Genomic DNA, 25,170 nt, shown 5'->3' on the forward strand with positions numbered 1-25,170 from the left:
ATTACTCTATTTTACTAGAAACATGAAACTTTCCTGGATTCTGATCTTGCTATTCCTAAATCCCATTTCTTTTACACTGGAATCAATGTTCACACATGATTCATGTCTGATTTGTTGTAGATAAACCACTACCTTTTAAAAAATTCAGGTATCTTTCTAGAGCAAACATACTCAATCCTAACAAATAAATGGTTCTCCACCCTGGATACATACCAGAATTTTCTCTATGATGAAAAGGAGAAAGAAATAAAAGGGGGAAAAAAAAAAGGCTGAGCCTTCCTAGGAGACTGTTAATCCATAGGTTTGGTTTTGTGCATATATATGTTGTTTACTCAACTTCTAAGTAACTGTGGTGTGCTCTCAGAATTGAGACCCATGGACATTAACTGGTACATTATTGTACATCAATATAGTCTCTGAAAATCTTGCTATCATCATAAATAAAAGGGTTCTTTTTAAAGTTTCCTTACATATGCCTTTAAGAATGTTTATGGTAGATCTAGCATATCTGGTGACCACAATGTTTCATAGTTTTCCGTGAAACTGAAATCTTGGTTTGGCAATGAGAAGTTATCTATTTAAGATTTATGTACTTTAGATACCATAGATAGATCTAATACCTCCTATAAACTAGGTTGGTGGACAATCTGGAGAATTTCGGTAGTTTAAGGGTTCAATTTTGGAGATAAAATTTAGTTTAAATATTATGAACAGAGGTAACAATAAAATTCTCTCTGATAAGTACCAAATACACTTAAAAATGCTATCTGAAATTATATAAAAATCAATATATGCAAAAATTAATACTAACCCTACCAGATGAAATAGTTTTATTAAAGTTTGTATAGTTTTACTTCATCTTTTGTACTTCTACTACTTCAGTCGCTGGCATATTAAGAGGTTTTAAACAAACAAAAAACCAGACACTTTAATATTGTTAAGTTTTACTCTTGCTGGGGACTATCCTGAAAAGAAATCCAATGTCTAGCAAAGAACAAGAAAGGAAGATACATAAACATACAAAATGAAATATTTAAAAATTTTACAAACCCAAGAGACATACCAAATATTTATAATACAAATGTTCCACTATAAATACAAGTATATATGAAAGCAACTCAGCAATAATGCTGAATTTAATAAAAAATCTGAAGAAAATGAGATGAGGGGTGCCTGGGAAGCTCAGTCAGTTGAGTGTCCGACTCTAGATTTTGGCTCAGGTCATGATCTCAAGGTTGTGAGATCGAGCCCCAAGTTGGGCTCTACGCTGGGCATGGAGCCTGCTTAAGATTCTCTCTCTCCCTCTCCCTCTTCCCCCCATCCCTGCTCTCTTTCTCTCTCTCTCAAAAAAAAAAAAAAAAAAGGAAGGAAGGAAGAAAGAAAGAAAAAGAAAGAAAGGAAGGAAGAAAATAAGACGATTATGGATCAAAGTATAGTGAGGAAGACTTAACTCACACATATTTAAAATTACAGTTTAGGAAACTGGATACATTTTTATCTTGAAGCATTTTTTGGAAACTTCGTAAAACCTTAATACCTGTTATTGACAACTTATCAAGAATAAGACAGATAATATTTTAGAAAGCACACTATTTCTTAAAAAGAGAAAGGTTTGGTCGGATTTTCTTTTCTTGTGAAAGGCAACTCAGTAAAGCACATTATAGACCCAAGTGCTTATCTTCACTCTCTTCTGAAATTAAAGTTATATCTGCAAAGGTATAAAGCCAGGAGGACAAATGGAGAAGAGAAGTGGCTGACAGGTGAGAAGTGATAGCGATGTGTGTGGAAGGCAAATGCAGGAGGAGTGCTGACCTACAGGATAGAGTGGGTGGGCTGCAGCCCAGGTGCCTGTGTGGAAGGCAAATGCAGGAGGAGTGCTGACCTACAGGATAGAGTGGGTGGGCTGCACCCCAGGACCAGAGCAAATGGATGTACTGGGCAAAACCCAAGAAGGACTCAATCTGGTGGCAGCAGGTAGGAGAACTCCCTTAGTCTGCTCCCCACTCCACCACTCCACCCACCAAGGTAACTGCCCCTTCAACAACCCTGCCAGAGAGTAGAGGTTTACCTTGTAGAGGAATAAAATCACTAAGGCTCTGAATTCTGGAACAAACCTGCCATGGCAATGGGTGGGACAGAAAGCACAGGAACTAAGCAAGAGCCGCATATTCCAACCCAGTCCCCTCTGTCTCATACAGCAGCTGCCAGGGAAGAGACTGGCGGAAACAGAAAGCCTCCAGAGAAGGACTCAGATGCCAAAAATGGGTATCTCCCCGTGAAAAAGCTGGCTCTTCGCTTTCTTATCATACGGTGAAGTCCACTCATCTCTAAGTCCCACCCATGAAAACAGCTAACTTTTTAAGTGCCTTTTTCTTGAAGGAGACAGTCAGTCAAGGACCTGACATTTGCAGTGAGGCTCCAATAAAGCAGAGCAGAGACTAATAAAGAAATTAAGAAGACATAAGCAGGGAACAGAAGAAAAACAATCACCAGTATCCTCAGATAAGAAACAACATTGCTTCAAGTAATAAAAATATGATGCGATTTAAAAGGGGGGGAGCCTTTTACGAAGATGGCGCCGAAGGCTAAGAAGGAAGCCCCTGCCCCTCCCAAAGCTGAAGCCAAAGCAAAGGCTTTGAAGGCCAAGAAAGCGGTGCTGAAAGGCATCCACAGTCACAGAAAAAAGGAGATCCACACGTCACCTACATTCCGACGACCGAAGACACTGTTGCGTCTGCAGAGGCAGCCCAAATATCCTCGAAAGAGCGCCCCCAGGAGAAACAAGCTTGATCACTATGCCATCATCAAGTTCCCCTGACTACTGAGTCAGCCATGAAGAAAATAGAAGACAACAACACACTTGTGTTCCTTGTGGATGTCAAGGCCAATAAGCACCAGAACAAACAGGCTGTGAAGCAGCTCTATGACATTGACGTGGCCAAGGTCAACACCTGATCAGGCCTGATGGAGAGAAGAAGGCATATGTTCGACTTGCTCCTGACTATGATGCTTTGGATGTTGCCAACAAAATTGGAATCACCTAAACTGAGTCCAGCTGGCTAAATCTAAATATAAATTTTTTCACCAAAAATAAATAAATAAAAAAATAAAAAGGGGGGGAGACTAGAAAATAAGAAAAAAACTGCTGAAAATTAAAAAAAAATCAGAGTTGTAGTTAAAAATGCAACATAAGTTTTGGAAAATAGAGTAGTTATCTCTAAGCAAGTAGAATAAAAAATCAGAGAAGCAAAACAAGAAAGAAAGTATAAGAAAATCAAGGGGTCAATTCAAGAGGTTTAACACCAGAGTAGCAGGAAGAGAAGAGAAGAGATAGGATGACAAAAGGAAGTCAACAAACAAGTAATACAAGAAACATTTCCAAAAACTGAAGGACATGAAGCTCCACAGTAAAAAGCCTGAGTACTCTGCATGATAAATGGAAAAAAACTCACATCAAGACACGAATTCACAAAATACGTGAACATCAGGGAGAGAGAGATGGTCTGGATGGAGAAGATGGTGGAACAATGCTTTTAATTTCTGAGGGGAAATGGTTCTCCACCCAGCATTCCACACCTAGTCACAGTATGAATCAAATGTAAGACCAGTAATACTGACATGCAAGGAGTCAAAAAAAGATGCTTTTTATCAACCCTTTCTTAGAAAGTTATATAAAAAGATGTGTTTCAGCAAGATAAGAGAATACTTAAAAAAAAAAACAAGTATGTGATTTTAAAAAATGAAATACAACATAGTCTGTCAGCAAAGAGCAATTTCAGGATGAAAGCTCTGGATAAGGCTTGGAGCAGAACCACCCAGATCACCGTAGGTGACTGCTAAGTTGTAGGAAAAAGGGTTCAAGGAAAAAAAGATACAGATAGCAGGTTTAAAAAAATACACTTGGGCTTTTGACAGACAGACACGGCAGATTTATTGGAGCACTTGTAGACTTATGATACTATGGGCACAGAAAATAAAAAAAATCAAAACACAAGAAATTACTGACTCCAGGAAAAACAAAATGTCATAAGAAAAAAACTACTCTGCTCAGCAGTGAACAAGATTTACTTACTCATAATAACATGAACACGGAAGACGGGGAAAATTTTTTTTGAAATGTGAAAGAGCTACTGAAAGGGTAAAGGGTAGGGATGGATATGGTAAGAGCTTAATCCTAAATGACCCTAACAGGAAGGAAATAAACCAGACCTAAAATTGATGGAGTGACAAACAGCTGAATACAGATATTACTCCTGAAAATGAGGGATAAAAGGAGCAGCAGCTAAGGAAAGTTGCAAGTTCGTGCGTATGGGGAACGAAACGTGAGTGTGGGAACGGATGGGGAAGGACTGTATTACGTTCTCACTGTCCTCAAAACATAAAGATGAGAGCAAAAACATTCTGCTTGTTTTCCTTCAGCATGTGATGAAATATATGAACGTTTTAAAATTTTTAACGGTAATAACTCAAGGTCTGATATAGATCATGGCCCTTAAAAGGCTGATCTTGTTTCGCTGCAGAGTTGATTTTTTTCCCTGAAAAAGTTAAAATATTAAAATATTAAGCTATGCTAATGACTTAGTCTCTATATGCTTTTTCTCCTCCTTCCTGAAAAAGAACGATAAGCATTCTTGCGACATCATCTCCCATATTATTAGAAAAACTCCTACTAGTGAAAGCTTTTTGTAATTCTCAGAAGGCTCTGATGAATTCTGAAACTGAGTCATTGTTACCTGTTCATTGAGCTTCTGAGGACTTCATAAACACACAGGTAACTTGTTTAGTGGTGCACCTTTAGCTATGAAATTTACATCACCAATTGTGAAAAGATAACTGTCAACTACACACCTCATAGCCAGATCTTTTTTGGGTGTTAAACAACCAGATGTTGTATTGGAAAGTGAATTCACCCAGAAGCAAAAAGAGATCCTTGGATTGAAGTCCAAACTTTTCCTATTAGTTAAGTGAACTACCCACTTTAGAGTATTTGACTTCTCTGGGCCAAAATTTTCTCACATGTAAAATCAGAGTTAATCTAAAATTTTTTTATTATGAAAGTAATTACTATGTATTCCTGAAACCAGATCATTAAAAAGAAAACCTAATCATTTATAATTCATTTATAATTATAAAAAATCATTTATAATCACTCATAATCTTAGCCCCCCAAGAGAAGCACTGTCATTATTTTGGTCAGTTTCTTTCCATAATATGCTTTTAAAAAACAATACCAGCCATCATACAGAATAGTAAATCTGAGTTTTTTTCACTTGCCAATATTAAATATTTAACATCCTATAGATAGATAGTAATTTATTTTACCTATATCCTACTGTGGTTGTTCCCAATCTTAAATACTATAAACGGCACTACTCTATTTTCCTTGTAGTCTTTATCTTTGCATATTCTCTTTGGTTAATTCCGTTAACATAAATTCCTAGGACTGAAATTCTCGAATTAAAGGGTTAGCAGCATTCAAGACTTTGATGCTTTCGCCAAACTGCTTTTTAGAAAGGCCGAGACCCTTTATATTCCTACCAGCTATGTAAGAGAATAAACTTTTCATGCACCCAAACCAAAACACATTTTTTTTTTCAATTCTGACCAATTTGATTTTTAAAAATAATATTTTGTTTAGTTCTATACTTCTCTGATCACTAGCCTAGATTACTTAAAAAATATTTCTGGTCCTAAAATACTCTGATTGCTTTATGATTTACATTATCACACCAAAGACAATAAGAAAAGGCACTTGAAAAAGGTTAACAGGCTCTCTATTATTTATAAATTTCTAACATATTGCATGATTATATAATCTTAAAAATAGTAAACTAAACAGTAAAATTTCTATTTTATACAAATAACCACATTATACATGTTTTTCAGGTTATTTTATAATTTTTTATGTATGATCTCATTAGAGATAGCTGAATATGTGATTTATTTATTTTTTTAAAAAGAGCATAAATTTAGACTCCTAGAGCTTATTAGGATTGCGACTTAGTTCTGCCACGGCCCAGAATTAGTAAGTTAATTCATTAACTCTTTATGCACCTCAGCTTCAGATAAAATAGTGATAGTAACAGAAATCTCCTGCACTGTTATCACCACGAACGTCAAATAATGGAAGAACACTGTTACCCTGTAAAAACACCATGAAAATCTAACATCTTGTTGTTTCCATAACTGTTATTATTCTGAAGAGAAATTCCAAACAGTCCTGTGAAGTAGTGTATTGCTCTGGTTTGAAACTGAAGTTAACACCGAAGCCAGAAACAGAAGAACTTCTAGCTCCTCGCCTGAAACTGAGGCTACACTTCATGTTATCAGCCTAGGACAGAACAAACTGAATCCACCTTCCTAACCGTTCGCTGACGCTGTGAAAGGTATAATCTGATCTTCTTTATAAGATTATTTCTCTTTACTCATCCTATATTAAAAGGAGTACTTCTGTACTTTTCTTCTGAAAAGTCTACATCTGACACACCCCATCAAAAAACATTAACCTTCAAGTTTTCAAAAAAAGAGCATACTATTGGAGAAGGAGGTGTCATATTCAGAAGAAATTGCTCTATTATTTATGACGGACTTTTAATATTTTGAGTGCATGCTAGGAGAAAAAAGTAGATACAACATATTAAATGTCAGTCATAAATAAAGAGAACTTCTTGCATCAATTAAAGGAAAACCTGGATAAATATTGACAAAGATGCACAGCCGCTTTATTTGCATATTCCTATAGTCTTACTAATTATAGGACTTCACAAATTAAATATCTGCTAAGTTTCCATCCAAGATCTCTCGTAAAAAAGATAAAACAAAACCCCAACAGAGAACACTCACTTTTATTCGGTGATCATCCGTGTCTGCAACTGTTGCTACTCTAATAAACATAGGATTTCTTTTGTCTATGACTTCAAGCTTCATTTTTTTCTGGAATCCATGTGGAGGTTTCTGCCATACAGAAAATTTTACATGGTAAGATTCACAGGAAGAGAAGGTGGGTTCTGTGTCACAGCGACAGAATAAGATGAGCTATTTACAGAATCAACCTTCAAACTCGCAAGTTCCTCCAACAGCTTTGGACCTTACCCTCCCTATCAAAAAACACAATCCCAAATCACATGGCCAAACCCCGAGGCAATAGAAACAGCCAGAGCACCCAGCCACAGGAGCAGACAGAAAGCAAAAGATCTTAAGATAAAATTCAAAATGTTGCAGTTATTTGATTAGCCATAGGGGAGGCAAGACCTTTTTCTCATTAGTTAGAAGGAGGTGTCTTGGCAAAAACCAACAAGCATTAAAATAATTTATACAAAGAGAGGAAAGAACTTGAAAGTGGCAGAGAAGTGACACAGAGATTAGAAATGATCATGAGACCAAAAAGCAGATGTCTTTAAAAAAAAGAAAATTAGCCATCAAAACATGCAAGACCCCTTGTAAGAATCCCTCTTGTAAGAACAGGAATGAGTACGGAGGATCTTTGCTCCTATACTTTAGCTACCTATGCCTCAGTACTCAGCAGAAACCTAGAAACCCCCAAAAAAGTGACAAGCTGTAGAAGGCAAAGTGATTGTTATGTTAGGCAAATTGCTTAACTTTTCTGAACTTCACACCCCTGTTCTTTAAATTGGGTAGAACAAAACTGTGGCTCTGAAAATTAAGTGTGAAAATTATGTAAAGGATAAAAAACAATCAATGCAAGGCATCTGGAGACCAAACTAGAGAAATCATAGTTTTCTTTTCTGGTATCAATGTGACAGGAGACATGCAGACTGATAGTGATGTGATTTTATCCAGTTCAAAGCAAAGTACAACGCAGTTCTTCTTTGTAATAGCTTGAGTTAAAGTTAGAGAGTCAGGTAAAAATTCTTAAGTAGGGCATGACTGTATTCATTTTTAGATCCTAAATTTACTATCAGATACATCCTTTAAATGGCTTTTCTTCATGTAATACACTTTTTTCTCTCAAAAATTTTTGATGTTCTTTTCTGTATGTGGGCCCATACGTCTAATTAATTCTATCATTAAAAACTCTAGCAATTTGTATATGAGAAAATCATTTAAAGAAAAGTGATGTCTATGATAGACTAACTATGCTACATTAAAAATATTTTTAAAATATTTAAAATATTTTTCTTTAAATTTACAGAAAAATAGAAACTATAAAGGAAGTTGTTAGAGATGAAAAAAATTTAAAATACATTTCATTACTTTAGAGATAAAATTTAAAATACATTTCATTGCTTATTCTTCCCTTGCAAAGAAATGAAGTTTACTTTGAATCTTACCAAGTTTTATGTAAGATGCAATGACTTCGGTTAGAAAGATACTATAAAAAAAGCAGGTGACCTTGTATTTTGATAATTAAACATGCTGATTTATAGCAATAAAATGAAAAACAGCATCTCAGCTTGCCATAAACAAATCTAAAGGAAGCATTAAATACAATTTTCATTAGAAAATATCCTGTCTTGTTTTGGTTTTTCAGAATATCTAGCTGGAAAAACAGAAGTCTGCCGTAAGAAAACAACTCATTCCGCATCAATTCAAGCAGAATTATTTTCCAAGGAGACAAGTCCAAAATGAAGTATTTTCTGGATGCAAACAATACAAAGCCAAAAACATCTTCTGTGGTCTTCTGTTTCCCTCCCCCCTTTCCTATTCTGGTTCACTTGTAGTATCTCTTTCTGTTCTTGAATTTCAATGAATGAACACTATTATCAACACAAATTAATCAAATAGTGTAAAACAGGTTAACTCACCACTTTGAAAGCTCTTGCGGGAGCAGGTAAAGAATTGGTTTCTTCTAAGTATTTATCCCAAGAAAAATGTTTCACATTTGGATAACCTAAGAAAGAAAAAAGTAAATCCTGTCAGGTTTAACCAAAATGACAGTGAGAACCACAAACTGACCTGTAAAATTATGATATATTATTATATAACCTAGGAAATTATGTTCATATTCCACATAATAGCTTTAAACTGAATAACACACTCAGAACTAACTGTAATAATTACATTACTTTCATCTTGATCAAGACTCCTCTATTACCTTTTATTTTTTTAATTTTTTTAAATTTTATTTTATTATGTAAGTCACAAACCTCTATTACCTTTTAAATGAAAATTTAACATACATGTATATGTGTAATTTATATTCTCAGGTAAGTCCTATATACAGATACACATAAGCCAAAAGTACCCTTTAATGTCCAATTCTAATTCTACTAATCTAGGAAAATCTCATGTACATACAGACAATGCACAGATGTTTGTTAATGTAAAAATGTAAAAACAATTTTAATAACCATAATATAGAAAATGTGCAAATATAAATATATATATATAGTACATATGGATTAGTACATATGGACTAGACAGCATTTATTAAAAAGAATGAGGCAGATTTACATATATTAATATGTGACATATTCCAGATATACCATCATATTGTTAGGTCAAACAAGCAAAATCAAGTCATAGTATTTTTTTTTTTTTAAGATTTTACTTATTTTATTTTTAGAGGGAGAGCATGAACGGGGAGAGAGGCAGTGGGGAGGGAGAGGGAAAGGGAGAGAACCTCAAGCAGATTCCATGCTGAGCTCAGAGCCTGAGGGGGTACTCAATCTCAGGACCCTGAGATTATGACCTGAGCTGAAACCAAGAATCAGATGCTCAACCGACTGAGCCACCCAAGTGCCCCAAGTCATGGAAGAGTATTAATAAAATATGTGGAAATAACTATCCCTCCTTCCTCTTGCCTCCTTTTGTTTCCTCCAGAGCTCAAAATCCATGAGGCAGGCATGAGCAGGAAGTAACAGTGGCTCAGTGGGGTGGGAAACTGGCTACATTAAGACTGAAAAAATAGGTAAATAAACTGAGATAAAGGAAGGCAGGTTTCTTACTGACTGAAAAAAGAGGTATAAATAGAGAAAGTAGGAAACTAGAATAAACTTAGGGGTCTTGGATATGAATTGGAACTAGTGATATAAATACATTGTTTTCAATATCTAAATATAGAAATATACATAAATATAATTTTTTTATATTTTACATGAATATATTTCCTAACTATATCCTCTGAGGGGACAGAAGTAGCATCATCCCAGTAGCAATGAGCATATCTACCATTTAGATGTTAGTTTGAATCAAGGAAAGTACAAGATAAGCCTAGCTGTGCCAGAGAGTCGGAGGTTCTCCAAAAATGATTAGAACATGTCGAAGGACATAGTAACCACCTTAAAGGGATTCCCACTGGCCAAATCTGAGAAAATCTGGACATGAAAGTAAATAATGCTGGTTACAGATTATAACTCATTGATAAAAACAGTAATGTATGAGTCCATGCAGAGATAAATAAATTAACTGAATGAATACATGGGAAGATGAGAAAGCTATTCTTTGCAGAAGAATTTCAACTAATTATGTACAAGGAATAAAAAAATTAGCATTTAGCAGCTGTCAGAATAACTCTTACTAGAAATATCAACAGATGTTAAAACTAGTGAGTGATGCAGGGATGAAGTACAGGATATTTACACAATCTCAAAGTATCTCTCCACAAAATACTAATTACAGAGAGAAAAAAACTATGTTAGTGAAGAAGCCTGGCAAACACCATCTTTTTTTTTTTAAGATTTTAAAAATTTATTTATTTTAGAGAGGGAGAGCTCACATGCATGGACAAGCAGAGGGAGGGGCAGAAGGAGAGGGAGAGAGAATCCTCAAGTAGACTCTAAGCCAAGCATGGAGCCCAACGCAGGGCTCAATCCCAGGACCCTGAAATCATGACCTGAGCCGAATCAAGAGTCAGACACTTAACTGACTGAGCCGCCCAGACGTCCCTGGCAAACACATCTTGATCAATTAATGGTAAAAGATCAGTAGTGAGACAAACTGACATCATGTGCAACCTGACAGGATGCAGTGAGAACACAGCACCGTTTCTGTGATGTTCCTGCCAAAATATATAACTCAGATCCAATCATGAGGAAATGCCAAGCGTATCCAAATTAAGTAGCATCCTACAAAATGACTAATCTGTGGGGTGCCTGGATGGCTCAGTCGGTTAAGTGTCTGACTTCGGCTCAGGTCATCACCTCGGGGTCCTGGAATGGAGCCCTACATTGGGCCCCACACTCTGTGGGGAGTCTGCCTGTCCCTCTGCCCCTCCCCTGGCTCATGCACTCTCTCTCTCTCAAATAATTAAATCTTTAAAACAAAACAAAACAACAAAATGACTAATCTGTAATCCTCAAACATACTAAGGTCATGAAAGCCAAGGAAAGCCTAACTGAAGGAGAGTAGAGGGATATAACAACCGAGTGCAATGTCTGATCCTTTTAGTACAAATGACATCATTGATATAATGGACGAACTTGAATCGGTCTCTGGGTCAAGGGTATTCTTGCAAATTTTCTGTACCTTTGAAGTTATTTCAAAATAAAAGTTTAAGAGCAAGTATGCAAACATATTTCTATGACTACAAACATTTAACAACATATTTTTAAGGACCATATCTTGCACAATTTAAGTAATATTAAAGCTGACTGCACACGCATGGAAGTTTGTGTATACAAAGAGGCAGAAAGATTTTTCTGGAGAGATACAAGGATAAACTCTTAAACTATGAGAGAGAACAGCCATTACCTCTATTTTCACTCTAAAGTTTTCAGAACAAGCATGTATTAATGTACAACTGGATAATTCAAAATAAAATCATTTTAAAAGTCACAAAGACTTTAATTTTGGAAAAAGAACAGTAGACATGCTACATATTTTGAAAAAAAACATGAACATGGGGTGTCTAGCAGGGCAGCTGAGGGGACTGATGCAGGATGTAGCAAGGGTGGGAGAAGGGCAGCTGGGATCCTTTTCAGACAGGAGTGAGTGGGATCATTCTCAGACAGGACATCAGTGATGCAGCCAGGAAACTTCCCTTAGAGAAAAGGGACTGGAAAGAGCAGCTTTGTTGTCATGGCGCTGAAGAGTGACATAAGCACAGGCCCTGAAAACCATTATTTGACAGGTTGGTTTTTTTAAACTCTTTTTGTATGTATGTGTGCTAAAATATATAGCACACAAAATTTATCATTTTATCCATTTTTAGGTGTACAATCAGTGGTGATAAGCATATTCACGTTGCTGTGTTTGGTACTTTTGAACATGAAATTTGGGATTTTTTAAATGTGTCAAAAAGCTATGGCTTTTCTCTTCCACTGAATTATAAAAGTCCATGAAAGGAGACAGATGACTTGGTTATTTGCCTCCTATTAGAAGTCAACAAGGATGCCTTACACCAGCCCTTCCCACAGTACTTAAGCCAGCACTGTGAAGACATAACCAGGAACCTCCTCTTCACCGGTTCTCTGTTTATTTACCAGATCTCTGATTATGACCATAAAGGTGGGAAAGAAAAAAAAAATGGATCAATACTAAGTGGGGAAATCTAAAAGAGTCCTCACAGCAACTCAGACGGTAATAGGGGCACACAGGAAACTACACGATCAATAGTCACTGGCTCCTAATACTACGTAAGCCACAGGACACACGAGAGCTGTCCAGGAAAAGTCTTACAGGCAGCACCACATTTGAGCCATGAAACTGTTAATATCTTGTTTTAACACTTTATTGTTCATGCTAATGCTCTTTCATCTTCAAAACAGCTCTATAAATCCGTAAAGGACAGGGGCTTTTTGTCCCTAACACAGGAGAAAACTCAGAAAGCAGAAGGGACTCATCTCACCCATCACTGGGATGGTGTAAACGGTCCCCTGGGCGAGTAACTGATCAGACACTAAGATGCGGTACCGAGGAACTGGAGACAACCCCCCCATGCAATCAGCTGTTAGAATGGAATGAGACAAGTACTGGAAGCTCCAAGCTGAGTCTTTGCTGCTTCTATGCTGCCAGCAATAACCACAAATGAGCTCGAAGCAAACCAAGGAGCTATCCTTTGCCTGTGACAACGAAGCTGTCATCACTCACATAAGTACCCATAAATAACCACCTACAGCGCGGTGATGCTTTGTGTCAGCTGAGGACCCTGTCTTTTCACCCAGGTGGTAGCCGGGGCACCTTCACCAGGGATATGCCTCGGAACCTGCGGTCTTAATTATGCACATGAAAATAAACTCAGTGTGACGTACAGAGAGACTATTTATCAGCAGTTAGACTGTTCCCTCTCAAAGGGAGAGTGAGGAAGCTGAGAAGGGGCCACGGGGCCAGAAGCAGATAGCTGAAGGATCTGAACACTGCAGAGAACAGAGAAGAGGTGCTACCAGCAAAAAGGTTGGAACCAACAACCCAATAGAAAAAGGAAAAGTGAGTATGGGAGTTCTGATTCAGGTTATTAAAAAAAAAAAAAAAGTCTAAAGCCTCAAGTTCTCACTTAAATGTGAACATTGTGCTTTTGTCAGAATTGACTCACATGTGGTCAAGGCTTCAACCACAAATGCTGTCCCCTATGTCCATTTCTCTATATTCATTAGAGCTTTAAACAACACACTTCTGTGGTTAGACAATATACTTAAATGTATATTAATGTAAGGTCTAGAAATGAATTTCAACTTGAGAAATAAAAGATCTTTTAAAAAAAGAACTTGGGCACCTGGGTGGCTCCGTGGGTTAAGCATCTGCTTTCAGCTCCGGTCATGATCCCAGGCTCCTGGGATTGAGCCCCACAGGCTCCCTGCTCAGTGGGGAGTCTGCTTCTCCTCTCCCTGTACCCCTCCCCCCAGATCATGCACACTCTCTCTCTCTCAAATAAATAAAATCTTTAAAAAATTTTTTAAAAATTAAAAAAAAATAAAAAGAACTTATTTTCCAAAGAAGACAACCTTTGATACTCTGTTACGGACTAAACCAGTGAATATACTTTCAGGTGTCTCAGGGGTCAGCAAACTACCACGTGTAGGCCAGCCGCCTGGTCTTTGCAAATAAAGTTTTACTCCAACAAACTATGTTCATTCGTTTTTGTATCATCTAGGGCTGCCTTTGTGCTAAAACTGAATTGAGCAGTTGTGACAGATGTTGTATGGACTACAAAACTAAAAATATGTACTATCTGGCCCTTTACAGAAAAAGTTTGCAGACTCCTGTTGTATATGAAGAATATTAAACACATAAGGGACACCTGGGTGGCTCAGTTGGTTAAGCGTCTACCTTCAGCTCAGGTCATGATCCCAGGGTCCTGGGATCGAGCCCCATGTCAGGCTCCCTGCTCCGTGGGGAGCCTGCTTCTCCCTCTACTGCTCTCCATGCTTGGGCTCTCTCTCTCTCTCTGACAAATAGATAAAATCTTTTAAAAAAAAATATTAGACACATAATAAACACAAACCTGGTGGAGTAATAAGTGTTCTTCTATGTTCTTTACACCAACCGACTGGATGAATGTGTGGACTCGATGCTTCACACCTGCAGTTATATAAATCACAAAATTATAATTATCAGGATAAAGTCTCAAATAAAAGTAAATGTATATATAAATAATCATATACGCAAGCAAGCTAAAATTATGTCAGCATCTTGTAAGGGCAAACGTGCAAAAAGCTGGAAGCTCGATCACCCTCACAACACAAGCATGCTATTTCTATCATCTGTTACAATGGCAGAGGCCAGGTATTAGGACGGCGTAGTCCCTTCCTAGTCTCACCTCTTTCTTCTTCTGTCATCTTTACTTCAGTCAAGCACATATCTTCATAAGACCTCTTTAGCAGCATGCATTATGTGGCATCTGATTCCTTGCTCCTGATCAAACTTGTTCTATGTATTCCTCATCTTAACATGCAACTCATTTCATTCATTTGCTCACTCACTCATTTAAACACTGAGCACTTACAATGCAACAGACACTGGGATAGACACTGAGGATACAGAACACAGAAAACATGTGCAAAGTTCCTGCTTCTGTGGGGTCTGCAGTATACTGGGAAGAGACAGGAAATAAATTAACAAAATATGTTCTCTGGAGGCACAACACTATGGGGACAGGAAGTGGAAGAAAGAAGCAGAGAGCAAAAATGGAAAGGCACCCCTTTATACAACAGAGTTAAGGTGGCCTCCTAAATAAGGTGACACCTAAAGAAAGTGAAGAAAGAGAACTGAGCCACCCAATGTGTAAGAAGAAGCCATTCCATGCAGAGGGAACAGCAAGTATAAAGGCTACGAGGTGGGAGTCTCACAGCTGGGTCAGGAATAGACTGAGGGAAGCAGAGAATACGGAATAGTATCAGGAAGGGCCTTAATTAGGCATGATAAGGTCTTGGGATTCTACTCAGAGTAAAATGATGTTTACTAAAATATCATGCAGGGGTTTTAGGCAGAAGAGTGGCATAATCTAATCTATGTTTTGAAGTAATTATTCTACCTGCTTTGCAGACAATTAACCACACTGGAAATGAGATGAGGCTCTTAGAAGGCTTTTGCCAGAGTTGTTGATGGTGATCTGGACCAAATTGCTGGTGGTAAAGATAATATGAAGTGATCATGTTTTTAGGTCTATACTTTAAAGGAAGAACCAACAGGATATGCTGGTAGATTTGATACAGAATGTGAGTGATGTGAAGAAGTCAAGAACGTTCCAAGGTTTGGGGCATGGGCTGCAGGAAGAATTAGGACCTGAGATGGGAAGACCGCAGACAACAGTTTCTGGCATTGCAAACAGTGAAGAGCTTTGTTATCAACATACGTCTGACAGACAGGGTGAGAAGTCAAAGAGATAACGAGCATAAAAATCTGGGGTTCAAAGACAAGATCAAGGGTAAAAACACACATGTGGGAGTCATCAGCATTTGGGATATTTAAAGTCATGAACAAAAACGAGGCCATCCAGAGAATGCATATAGAGAGAGAACAGAAGAGGTAGGAGGCAAAGAAGTCCAAGAAGAAATGTCTAGAAAATAAGAGAAGGAAAGAAAGAAGAAAGAAATCGATGCTGATGCTGGATCAAAGAAGAAAAGAAACAAGAATTGATCACCAGTTTTACCAATGTAAAGGTCTTTAGCATTCTTGACAAGGGTGTTCTGGTGGAGTTGGGGATAAGAAAGGGCAGAAACCGGAATAGGGACTGTTTTGTTTTTTTTTTAAGATTTATTTATTTATTTTAGGTGTAGGGGTGGGGAGAAGCAGAGGGAGAGAGAAACTCAAGCAGACTCTGAGCCGAGCACAGAGCCCAAGGCGGAACTCGATCCCATGACCCTGAGATCACAACCTGAGCAGAAACCAAGAGTCAGACACTCAACCGATTGCACCACCCAGGCGCCCCTGGAATGGGGTGGGTTTAACAGAAAAATGCAAGGACAGCAGATGGAGTCAACTAGTAGAGAAAACATGCTTAAGGAACTGTTTTAAAAGGAAACCGAGAGCAAAAGGAAACTTTTGTTTTTGTTTTCGTCGGGAAATACACAGGGGGAAGCGGGTGAGGCATACATGGACATTCTCTGTACTACTTTTTTTTTTTTTAAAAGTAAACTCTATCTCCCAACGTGGGGCTCAAAGTCACAACTCTGAGATCAAGAGTCGCACTCTCTACTGACTGAGCCAGCCAGGTGCTCTCCTCGGTACTATTTTTTAAGTTTAGAATTGCTTTAAAATAAAACTCTTTATAAAAGATGGGAAATATTACTTCATTTATTCAAGAAATACATGCCGAGCAACCACCATGATCAGGGTAGTGTTCTAGGTGCTAGGTCTACGAGGGGTATCAAAAAACCCCCAAAACCCTTCTCCTATTTGGATACTGATAGGAATAATTTAACAGAGGGATGACCTACTGATGGAGAAGACAGAAGCGACTCGGTGGGAGGGAACGGACTCTCAGGCATGAGAGCGGGCCCCCAAGGCAGGGGCAGGCACACCACCCAGGCGGGACTTGTGTCACAGACAGGGTTCGGTCTATGGGCAGAGACCAGGAATATACCCACCAGACAAGATGCACATCTCTGCTGACCGTCCTTTTTCTCACTGACCAGGAAACGAGGTATCAGTTGAGAAGGAGAGTAGGGAAGGAAGTGAGAGAGGTTCGAGAGAAAAAATGGAGTGGAATTTAGTGGTCCAGAAGAACAGACAGGAGTCTGTTGAGCAGGACTATGGGGCAGGCCTGAAGGCCCACCTGAGGTTAGCGGTTGTGAACGTGACGTCAGACGAGTGAGCATGCTGCGCCTTTCTCTAGCTCCATTCAGCCACCTGGGCACAGGCATAAAGTCAGCACAAAGTGAGCTCAACCAGGGCTGGGATTTTGCCAGGCAAACACAATACAAGGCAGTAGAGGCCACAGTTACAAGGAGTACTTATAGCAAGATTACAAAATAAATGTATAGGCATCTAGAGACACATCACAATTAAAATCTGTAAAAAAAATTTCCTACTGGTGTTCTCAAAGTTAAAGGGCCAAATGGTTGAGAGATATTTAATGCATCGCTAGCATATTAAAGACTGTGAAGTTATACTATAAAAAAACAAGTTTCAAATTATTTAACCTAGCATTCCCTAAAAATATTTAACTATAAAATACTGCTTCAGTGGGCAATCCATTAACATCACGGAGAACACTAGTGTTTTGCAGAACACAGTTTGGAAAATGTTGGTCTAAAGGATGCCAAGGAGTCCAGTCTTGCTCTATTAACCAGATCCGTTGAGCCTATGCTAAAAGATCAGGAAATCTCAACATAGCCATCTGGATGGAAAACTAAAAGAGAGAAAGCCAGAAAGGTAACCCAGTGGCTAGAGTTTCTGGTGAATAAAAAAAGCTTATGACTACTGAAAAACCAAGAACTTTCTAAAAAAAATGCTCTAAGTGAATGAGATCAACATATAGTCACCTCTTTTCAAACCAACTTTCAAATTAGTAGCCCTGAACAGTAACAAGGTGAGTTGATATAGCCTCAATTTAATGTTGATTTTTCTCAGAATTATTTCAGTGAAAAATACCTTTAAATTTATAGTTAAAGGTTTCTTCCTTTCTCTTCCTTTATTCACTTGTTACCTCCTACCATCCTTCCCCACGCTATTATTTCTCTTAATCTATGTGTTAGGGTTATGTGTATATGTGTATGTCATTATTTTAGAAATGTAAAAAGAAAACAAACACTGCTAGGTCAATGCTAAGTTCATACAACAATTGGTACATTTCTTACAATGATATATTTTCATAAAAGGTATTTTAATATACAATTCCTTAAAATACCTCCTGTTGTGGGAATGCAAATTGGTGTAGCTACTGTGGAAAACAGTATGGAAGTTCTTCAAAAAATTAAAAACAGAAATACCATATGATCCAGTAAATCACTATTGGGTATTTACTCAAAGAATACAAAAACACTAATTCTGGGCGCCTGGGTGGCTCAGTTGGTTAAGCAACTGCCTTCGGCTCAGGTCATGATCCTGGAGTCCCAGGATCGAGTCCCGCATCGGGCTCCCTGCTCGGCAGGGAGTCTGCTTCTCCCTCTGACCCTCCTCCCTCTCATGCTCTCTGTCTCTCATTCTCTCTCTCTCAAATAAATAAATAAAATCTTTAAAAAAAAAAAGAATACAAAAACACTAATTCAAAAGAATATATGCACCCTTATGTTTATCACAGCATTATTTACAATAGCCAAATTATGGAAGCAGCCCAAGTGTCCATCAATAGATGAATGGATAAAGATGTGGTAAATACATACAATGGAATATTATTCAGCCGTAAAGAATTAAATTTTGCCATTTGCAATAATATGGATAGATCTAAAGAGTGTAATGCTAAGCAAAATAAGTAAGTCTGAGAAGGAAAAATACCGTATGATTTCACTCATATGTGGCATTTAAGAAAAACAAACAAAGGGGGGAGAAAAAGAGGCAAACCAAAAAACAGACTCTTAACTATAGAGCACAAACTTATGGTTACCAGAGGGGAGGTGTATGGGGGGATGGGTGAAACAGGTGAAGGGGATTAGGGATACACTTATCTTGCTGAGCCCTGAGTAATGTGGGTAATGGCTGAATCACTATATTGTACCCTGAAACTAATATAACACTGTATGTTAACTATACTGGAAATGAAATGAAATAAAAGTATTGTTATAAATTGTATAAACAAGACTATAAAGCTCTATTTCCAGCTATTCTACTCTTTTCCGAGACAATCATCTGGTTATGGATTATTACTGATTATGTATTGCCTCTATTTCAGAGAAATTCTTATTTTATTTTAGAGAAAGGCGTTAACTCACATAAGGCTCCTTAAAAATAATAAAAAGAACACATACACAATAGTTGTCTACTTTTTTTCTTCCCAGTCTAATACAGCTTTCAAATAGTTTTTATAATTACCTGCCAGGCTCATGGCGATTAAAGTAAGAACAGTGACGTTACTAATTCTTTTGATTTTATTGCATTTCTCTATAAACTGCAATTAAGGAAAATACTGTGGTGTATCTTGGCCACACATTCCTGTAAGACTCGAATCTTATTTAAGTAAATGCTGCCTAAATATTGATCAAAGTCACCCTTTAAAATCAACAGGAAGCCATCTAGTAGAGAAAACAGAAAGAGCCCTGTGTCCATCTCTTGTACCCATACTCTGCCCATCAGCCAACAACACTTTATTGAGAATGAAGTTGGACGACTGTGAAATCTTTTCTGCTACTACTGTAAAACAAGTCATCTCTTAGTCCCATCTAGTGTTCAAAAGCAGAAATGTAACCAGAAAGAAATGTAATTATAGAAGAACAACTGATGGTGAGAAGTTTGTAAACTGTTGATCACTGTACCCCCCTTTCTTTCTTTTGGGTTTTTACATATATCATCAAAGAATTCTGTGTCAAACATTTTTTTAAGTCCATTCCTGGGGCGCCTGGGTGGCTCAGTCGTTTAAGTGTCCAACTCTTGATTTCGGTTCAGGTCATGATCTCAGGGTCATGAGATGGAGCCCCGTGTTGGGCTCTGCGCTCAGCGAGGAGTCTGCTTGGGGGATTCTCTCCCTCTGCCCCTCCCCTGCCCTCGTTAGCACACGCTCATGCTCTCTCTCTCTAAAATAAATAAATAAATCTTAATTTAAAAAAATAAAGTCCATTTCACAAGTGAGTGCAAATTACTCATGAAGGCTGCTAAGATCTAATCAGACCTAGACTGGTAGACTTTGAAAAGGTCAGAAACCAAAGAAATCACTCATGAAAACTCGTGTTTGTAATATAAGGATAAAGAGAGTAGATGCTAAAATATTCATCTTATGGAAACATGAAGAGGTTAAGTGATTTCACCAAGCCTTCCAGGTGAAAAGAAAGAGATCCTGGTTTTATCAAGTCAGAGACAATAGCTCAACAAAATGCACACAGCTGGGCTCTGCAAATCTAGGCAAAGAGTCAAACAAGAACATTTCAAGATGCTCACTTAAGGAAAATATTGAAGTCTTCATTTCAAGCAATAATGGTTCAGATTCTTTGAAGAAATACAGGACACTTGGCCTTGCCTACTCCCTGAATCCGGAGCATGATGACTTGATTTATTTCCCAGCATCTTGCTTTCCTGGCTCGGGTCTGCACCAACTCTGACAGGGGCCTCCGTTAACTCTGTGTTTCGCTACTAAACCCCAAACCTCATCAGGCTGAGTTATGTAGTTCTTCTTTTCATCCCTAATTCATTTCCAATCCCATTCCCCATAGTAGCTGTTTTCAATATTATTAATTTGCTTTAAACTTAAAACATGATTTTTCACTAACACAGTGACTCCTTGGGAAACAGGAAGGAGATGCCATGTCATTACGCTACTCTCAAATTTTCCCGTCATTTCTTCATCTCCTTTGGGCTGACAGGGAAGGGAGCTCATTTCCCCCCCAGGTTAGCTCTTCTGACAGGACCACAGGCTCAGATATCTCCCTTATGGTGGCCTCATTTCTTCAGCATGAAAACCAAGCTCAAAAGTCTCTTTGTGCAGGGAACCCTGCCCTGACCTTTGATTGCGCCCCCCCACCCTCCCCATGCCATAATCCACTTTCGCCCTCAGGGCCAAACTTCTCTGCCTGAAGTCCCTTACAGGCATCTCTTTAATCTTCTGCAAACTAGTTTCTGCTTCTAAAACTTTTATTTTAATCCTCACCACACCCTCTGAGATACGTAGTAGCATCCCTTTTGCAAAGGGGGCAACTAAAGCTTGGAAGAGTACAGTCACTTACTAAATGGATGGGCTGCCAGTCCCCAAACACAGCTTTGTTTGCCCCCCTGGGCCTAAATATGAGCAAATGCTTTCCTTGGCCAGGAATATTCCATCCCAACATCTAAGTACTGATTCCTATCATCCTTCATGGTCCAGCTCAAATCCCACAGCCTCCAGGAAGCCTTCCCCAAGAACCCTCCATTCAGTCAGTCAGTCCTTCCCTCCACAGGCCACCTTAGACCACAAGTGGCTGGTTCTACTAAGCATAAACCACCTACCCTGCAGCCTAGACAGTGGAGTCTGTAGTTTCTGTCCCTCCCCAGACCCTGAGCCCCTCAGGGCAGAAGGGCAAGCTTCCTAGGTTCCTTTCATCTCTGTAACTCATGACCACCACCAACCCATGCTTCTCAAATGATGACAAACCTATTAACTTTGACACTGCTCTCGGAAACTGACAACATGCTGCAAACTTTTCAACATTACTTTGGGGACAAACATAATATTACTATTACTCTCAATTTATAAATGTAAAAGAACTCCATCTCAAAACAAAACAAAACAAAACAAAACCACAAAAAACAAAGAACAACAGCAAAGTTTGGAGATAAAGGCCCTAGCCTCCTGTTTGTTCTAATTCACTAACTCAATGCTTCTCTTTTTCATAGATCTGCTTGTTGATTTTTTTGCCCTGCCTCACCTGGGAGACCAGACCGAAATTCAGGGACAGCTGAAGCCGCAACCTCAACGCGACAGCTTTTCTACTCAACAATCAGCTAAGTCCTGCCATGCCTTCCTGGTTCCCATACGATGAGATCACATGAAAATAAAATTTCTAAAAAGAAGGTTCCTGGCCAGCGCCTGGGGGAAGGGAAGGGATGCTCCTTCACATCAGTGCTCCGCTGCAGAGCCCAGTTTTCAGGCGGCGGAAGACGGGAGGAGAGGCGGCACGCCGCTCTGGGAAGACAGCAGCATCCTCGCCTGGATGGTGTTCCTCCCCAGCTTTCAAGTCCTTTCTACTTCTACTATTCGGAGCTATTTAGGATTATTTTTTTTTTTTTTTTTTTTTTTTTTAAGTTTTTTTTTTTTTTTTTGAAAGAGAGAGACACAGGGAGAGAGGGAACACAAGCAGGGGGAGTGGGAGAGGGAGAAGCAGGCTTCCTGCTGAGCAGGGAGCCCGATGTGGGACTCGATCCCAGGACCCCGGGATCATGACCTGAGCCGAAGGCAGACGCTTAACGACTGAGCCACCCAGGCGCCCCGCTATTTAGGATTATTAATAGATCTAATGACTGTCAAGGGGATAGATTTAAGCAGCTAGCAATTACCAGTACAATAAAAGCACATAGGAAACCCAGAGGTAAAGCAAAATTTATTCTAACATATACTATTTTCCTTTCATGAAAAACTACTTCAACTCTGCATAAATTTTCAGTTTTCCTCCTTGGAAGGAAGAAATGTTTCACTGCATTTGTACTACTACAAATGTACACAGATTTTATACAGCTGACCCCTTGAACTATACATGTTTGAACTGCATGGGTCCACTTCTATGTGGATTTTTTCCAATACATACAGTACTATAAATGTGTTTTCTCTTCCTTACGATTTTCTTAATAATATTTTCTTTTCTCTAGCTTACTTTATTGTAAGAATACAGTATATAATACTCATACAAAATACAAGTTCATCAACTGGTTATGTGATCGGTAAGGCTTCTGGTCAACAGCAGGCTATTAAGTTTTTGGAGAGTCAAAACAAATTTGTGACTGCGCTGGGAGTGAGGGCCCCTACCCCCGCCACACTAGTGGTACGAGGGTCAACTATACACATTTTCCAATTCCCACTAAGGTAAAAAAAGAGGTAAGATCACTATCCAATTCAAAGGGAAAAAAATCTCATTTCCAAACTATTTTAAATTGGGAAAGCAATCCAATTTGTAACCTCAATTACATACCTAAACAAGTAATTTATGCAGATAGAAACCATTCCAAAATTCAAAGATCAAAGAACATAATATTAAATAATGCTGGAGAAATTCCAATGCATTTAAGCAATTTTCAATGTGCCATAATTACATATGGAGAAAGAGAACACACTGTACTTTTTCTGACAATTAACAAAATATGATTTCATGTCAATAGTTAAAAGTGTAAGTAAATCCTCAAAGTACATTCTGTCCTAAAAATAATTAGTTTGTGCTCATAAAAATCAGTGTTAAAAGAGATCATTTTTTTTTATAAGAACCCAATATCTTTCCTATTCCCTAGATATTTGGCATCAAAGAAAAATGAATGTGACAAAGTCTTCTAGGCTTTTCATTACTTTTTTCCAGAAGAATGTTTTTAAAGGAAATGTATCTTATGCCAAATAAACAACTTACACTTTTCAAACTCTCTAATACATCTAAGACCACAAAAATAACAAACATTTACCCATTTTGTTTAAATCAGACAAAAGCTAAAAAATAAAAATCTCCCTAAATGAATCAGAACTTTAAAAATAAAAGCACTCATTCTAGCAGATTCTAGTAATTGCTTTAAAGTATCACTTATTTATTTATTTTTAACTTTTTTAAAGATTTTATTTATTTATTTGACCGAGAGAGACACAGCGAGAGAGGGAACACAAGCAGGGGGAGTGGGAGAGGGAGAAGCAGGCCTCCCGCGGAGCAGGGAGCCCGATGCGGGGCTCGATCCCAGGACCCCGGGATCATGACCCGAGCCAAAGGCAGACGCTTAACGACTGAGCCACCCAGGCGCCCCTCACTTATTTTTTTAAATATTTATTTAAATAATCTCTACACCCAACATGGGGCTCGAACTCATGACCCTGAGATCAAGAGTCACAAGCTCTTCTGACTGAGGCAGTCAGGCGCCCCTAAAGTATCACTTTATTAAGGGATCTGGTCATCGCTCTGGTACTGTCATCATCATAGCACATCAAACACAGCAGGGGAGAAACACATTCGACCTCAGAACAGATTTATAGTGTTACTAAATTTAAATGTTTTCTCATCGATTCCCTCACTCAAGTTAGGTACAGATAATTCTGAATGAAACAAAAACCACCAATTAATAAGAAATATGAGGAACAGATGAACATGGTAAGCAATATGAGAATTCAATCAGCAAATCCAGACTGTGGAAGACTCAATAGGACAAACACCCTGGTTTCTTCAGTAAAAGTTACGAGGGGTAGAGAAAGAGGAATAGGAATCTATAAATTAAGAGATGAAGAGAAACATCAAAACAATCACAAAGTGTACACCTCATTTGGATTTAAAACCATCAAATCTAAAAAAAACAAAAAACAAAACAAAACACAAAAAACCAAAACTAAGACAACTGGGAAGAATGTTTAAGTATGTTAATAATGTTACGGCATTTATAACATTATGAATTTGAAGAAAAAGAATCCCTATGTTTAAAAGATACATACTGAAATATATACAGATGAAATGCTATGCTATCTGGAATTTGCTTCAAAATAATCCTGGAGTGGGGATTTTAGGAGAAGGAATACAGAGAAAACAAGAGTGAATTTTCAGTTGATAATTATTGATGCTGCATAACGGCTACAGGCAGGTCTCTCTCATTCTACTTTTGTACGTGCTTGAAATGGGGTCTATATTTCAATAAAAATTTTTATTGCAAACTGAATGAAAAGACATGCTATGGGGAAAATTATGCTTTGCAGAAAAAAGCTGGGGAAAAACACACCAAAATATTCAGAAGTACTTGACTCTGTGTGGTATAATCATGGAACTGCTTGTCTACCCTTAAAAAAATTCTGTAAAAAGCACATGTAATGTATAATAGAAAGCATTTAAAAAATATGAATAACAAATGGCTTTCAATGCCTCTCCTTTTTAAAACAATATAAGTAAAACTGGTGAGTGTCTAAGAATTTAATTTGAGGAGTAATGGAAATTATTGATGACTCTGCTGAATTTTTAAATATAGGCATACTAAAAGGTAAGGTCAGGAAACAAGCTTCCCCGAAATGTAGCAACACCTATATAAATTATTATTCAATTGATA

At 38.0% G+C, this 25,170-nt stretch overlaps 1 protein-coding gene and 1 pseudogene across 5 annotated transcripts in view; one reads left to right on the forward strand and one right to left on the reverse strand.

Moving 5' to 3' along the window:
- L3MBTL3 (L3MBTL histone methyl-lysine binding protein 3) overlaps positions 1-25,170 on the reverse strand; it is a 119,574-nt gene that overhangs the window by 42,230 nt on the left and 52,174 nt on the right. For all 5 annotated transcript variants that reach the window (XM_032407887.1, XM_032407883.1, XM_032407886.1 and 2 more), the window contains 3 exons: positions 14,342-14,418; positions 8,766-8,851; positions 6,844-6,954 (listed from right to left, as the gene is read on the reverse strand). In XM_032407887.1, coding sequence (XP_032263778.1) covers positions 6,844-6,954; positions 8,766-8,851; positions 14,342-14,418 — 274 coding nt within the window. The remainder of the gene's footprint in view (positions 1-6,843; positions 6,955-8,765; positions 8,852-14,341; positions 14,419-25,170) is intronic.
- On the forward strand, positions 2,560-3,077 carry LOC116634502 (annotated as a pseudogene).

This window comes from Phoca vitulina, unplaced genomic scaffold (assembly GCF_004348235.1).
Source record: "Phoca vitulina isolate PV1807 unplaced genomic scaffold, GSC_HSeal_1.0 scaffold9, whole genome shotgun sequence".
Classification (NCBI taxonomy): domain Eukaryota; kingdom Metazoa; phylum Chordata; class Mammalia; order Carnivora; family Phocidae; genus Phoca; species Phoca vitulina.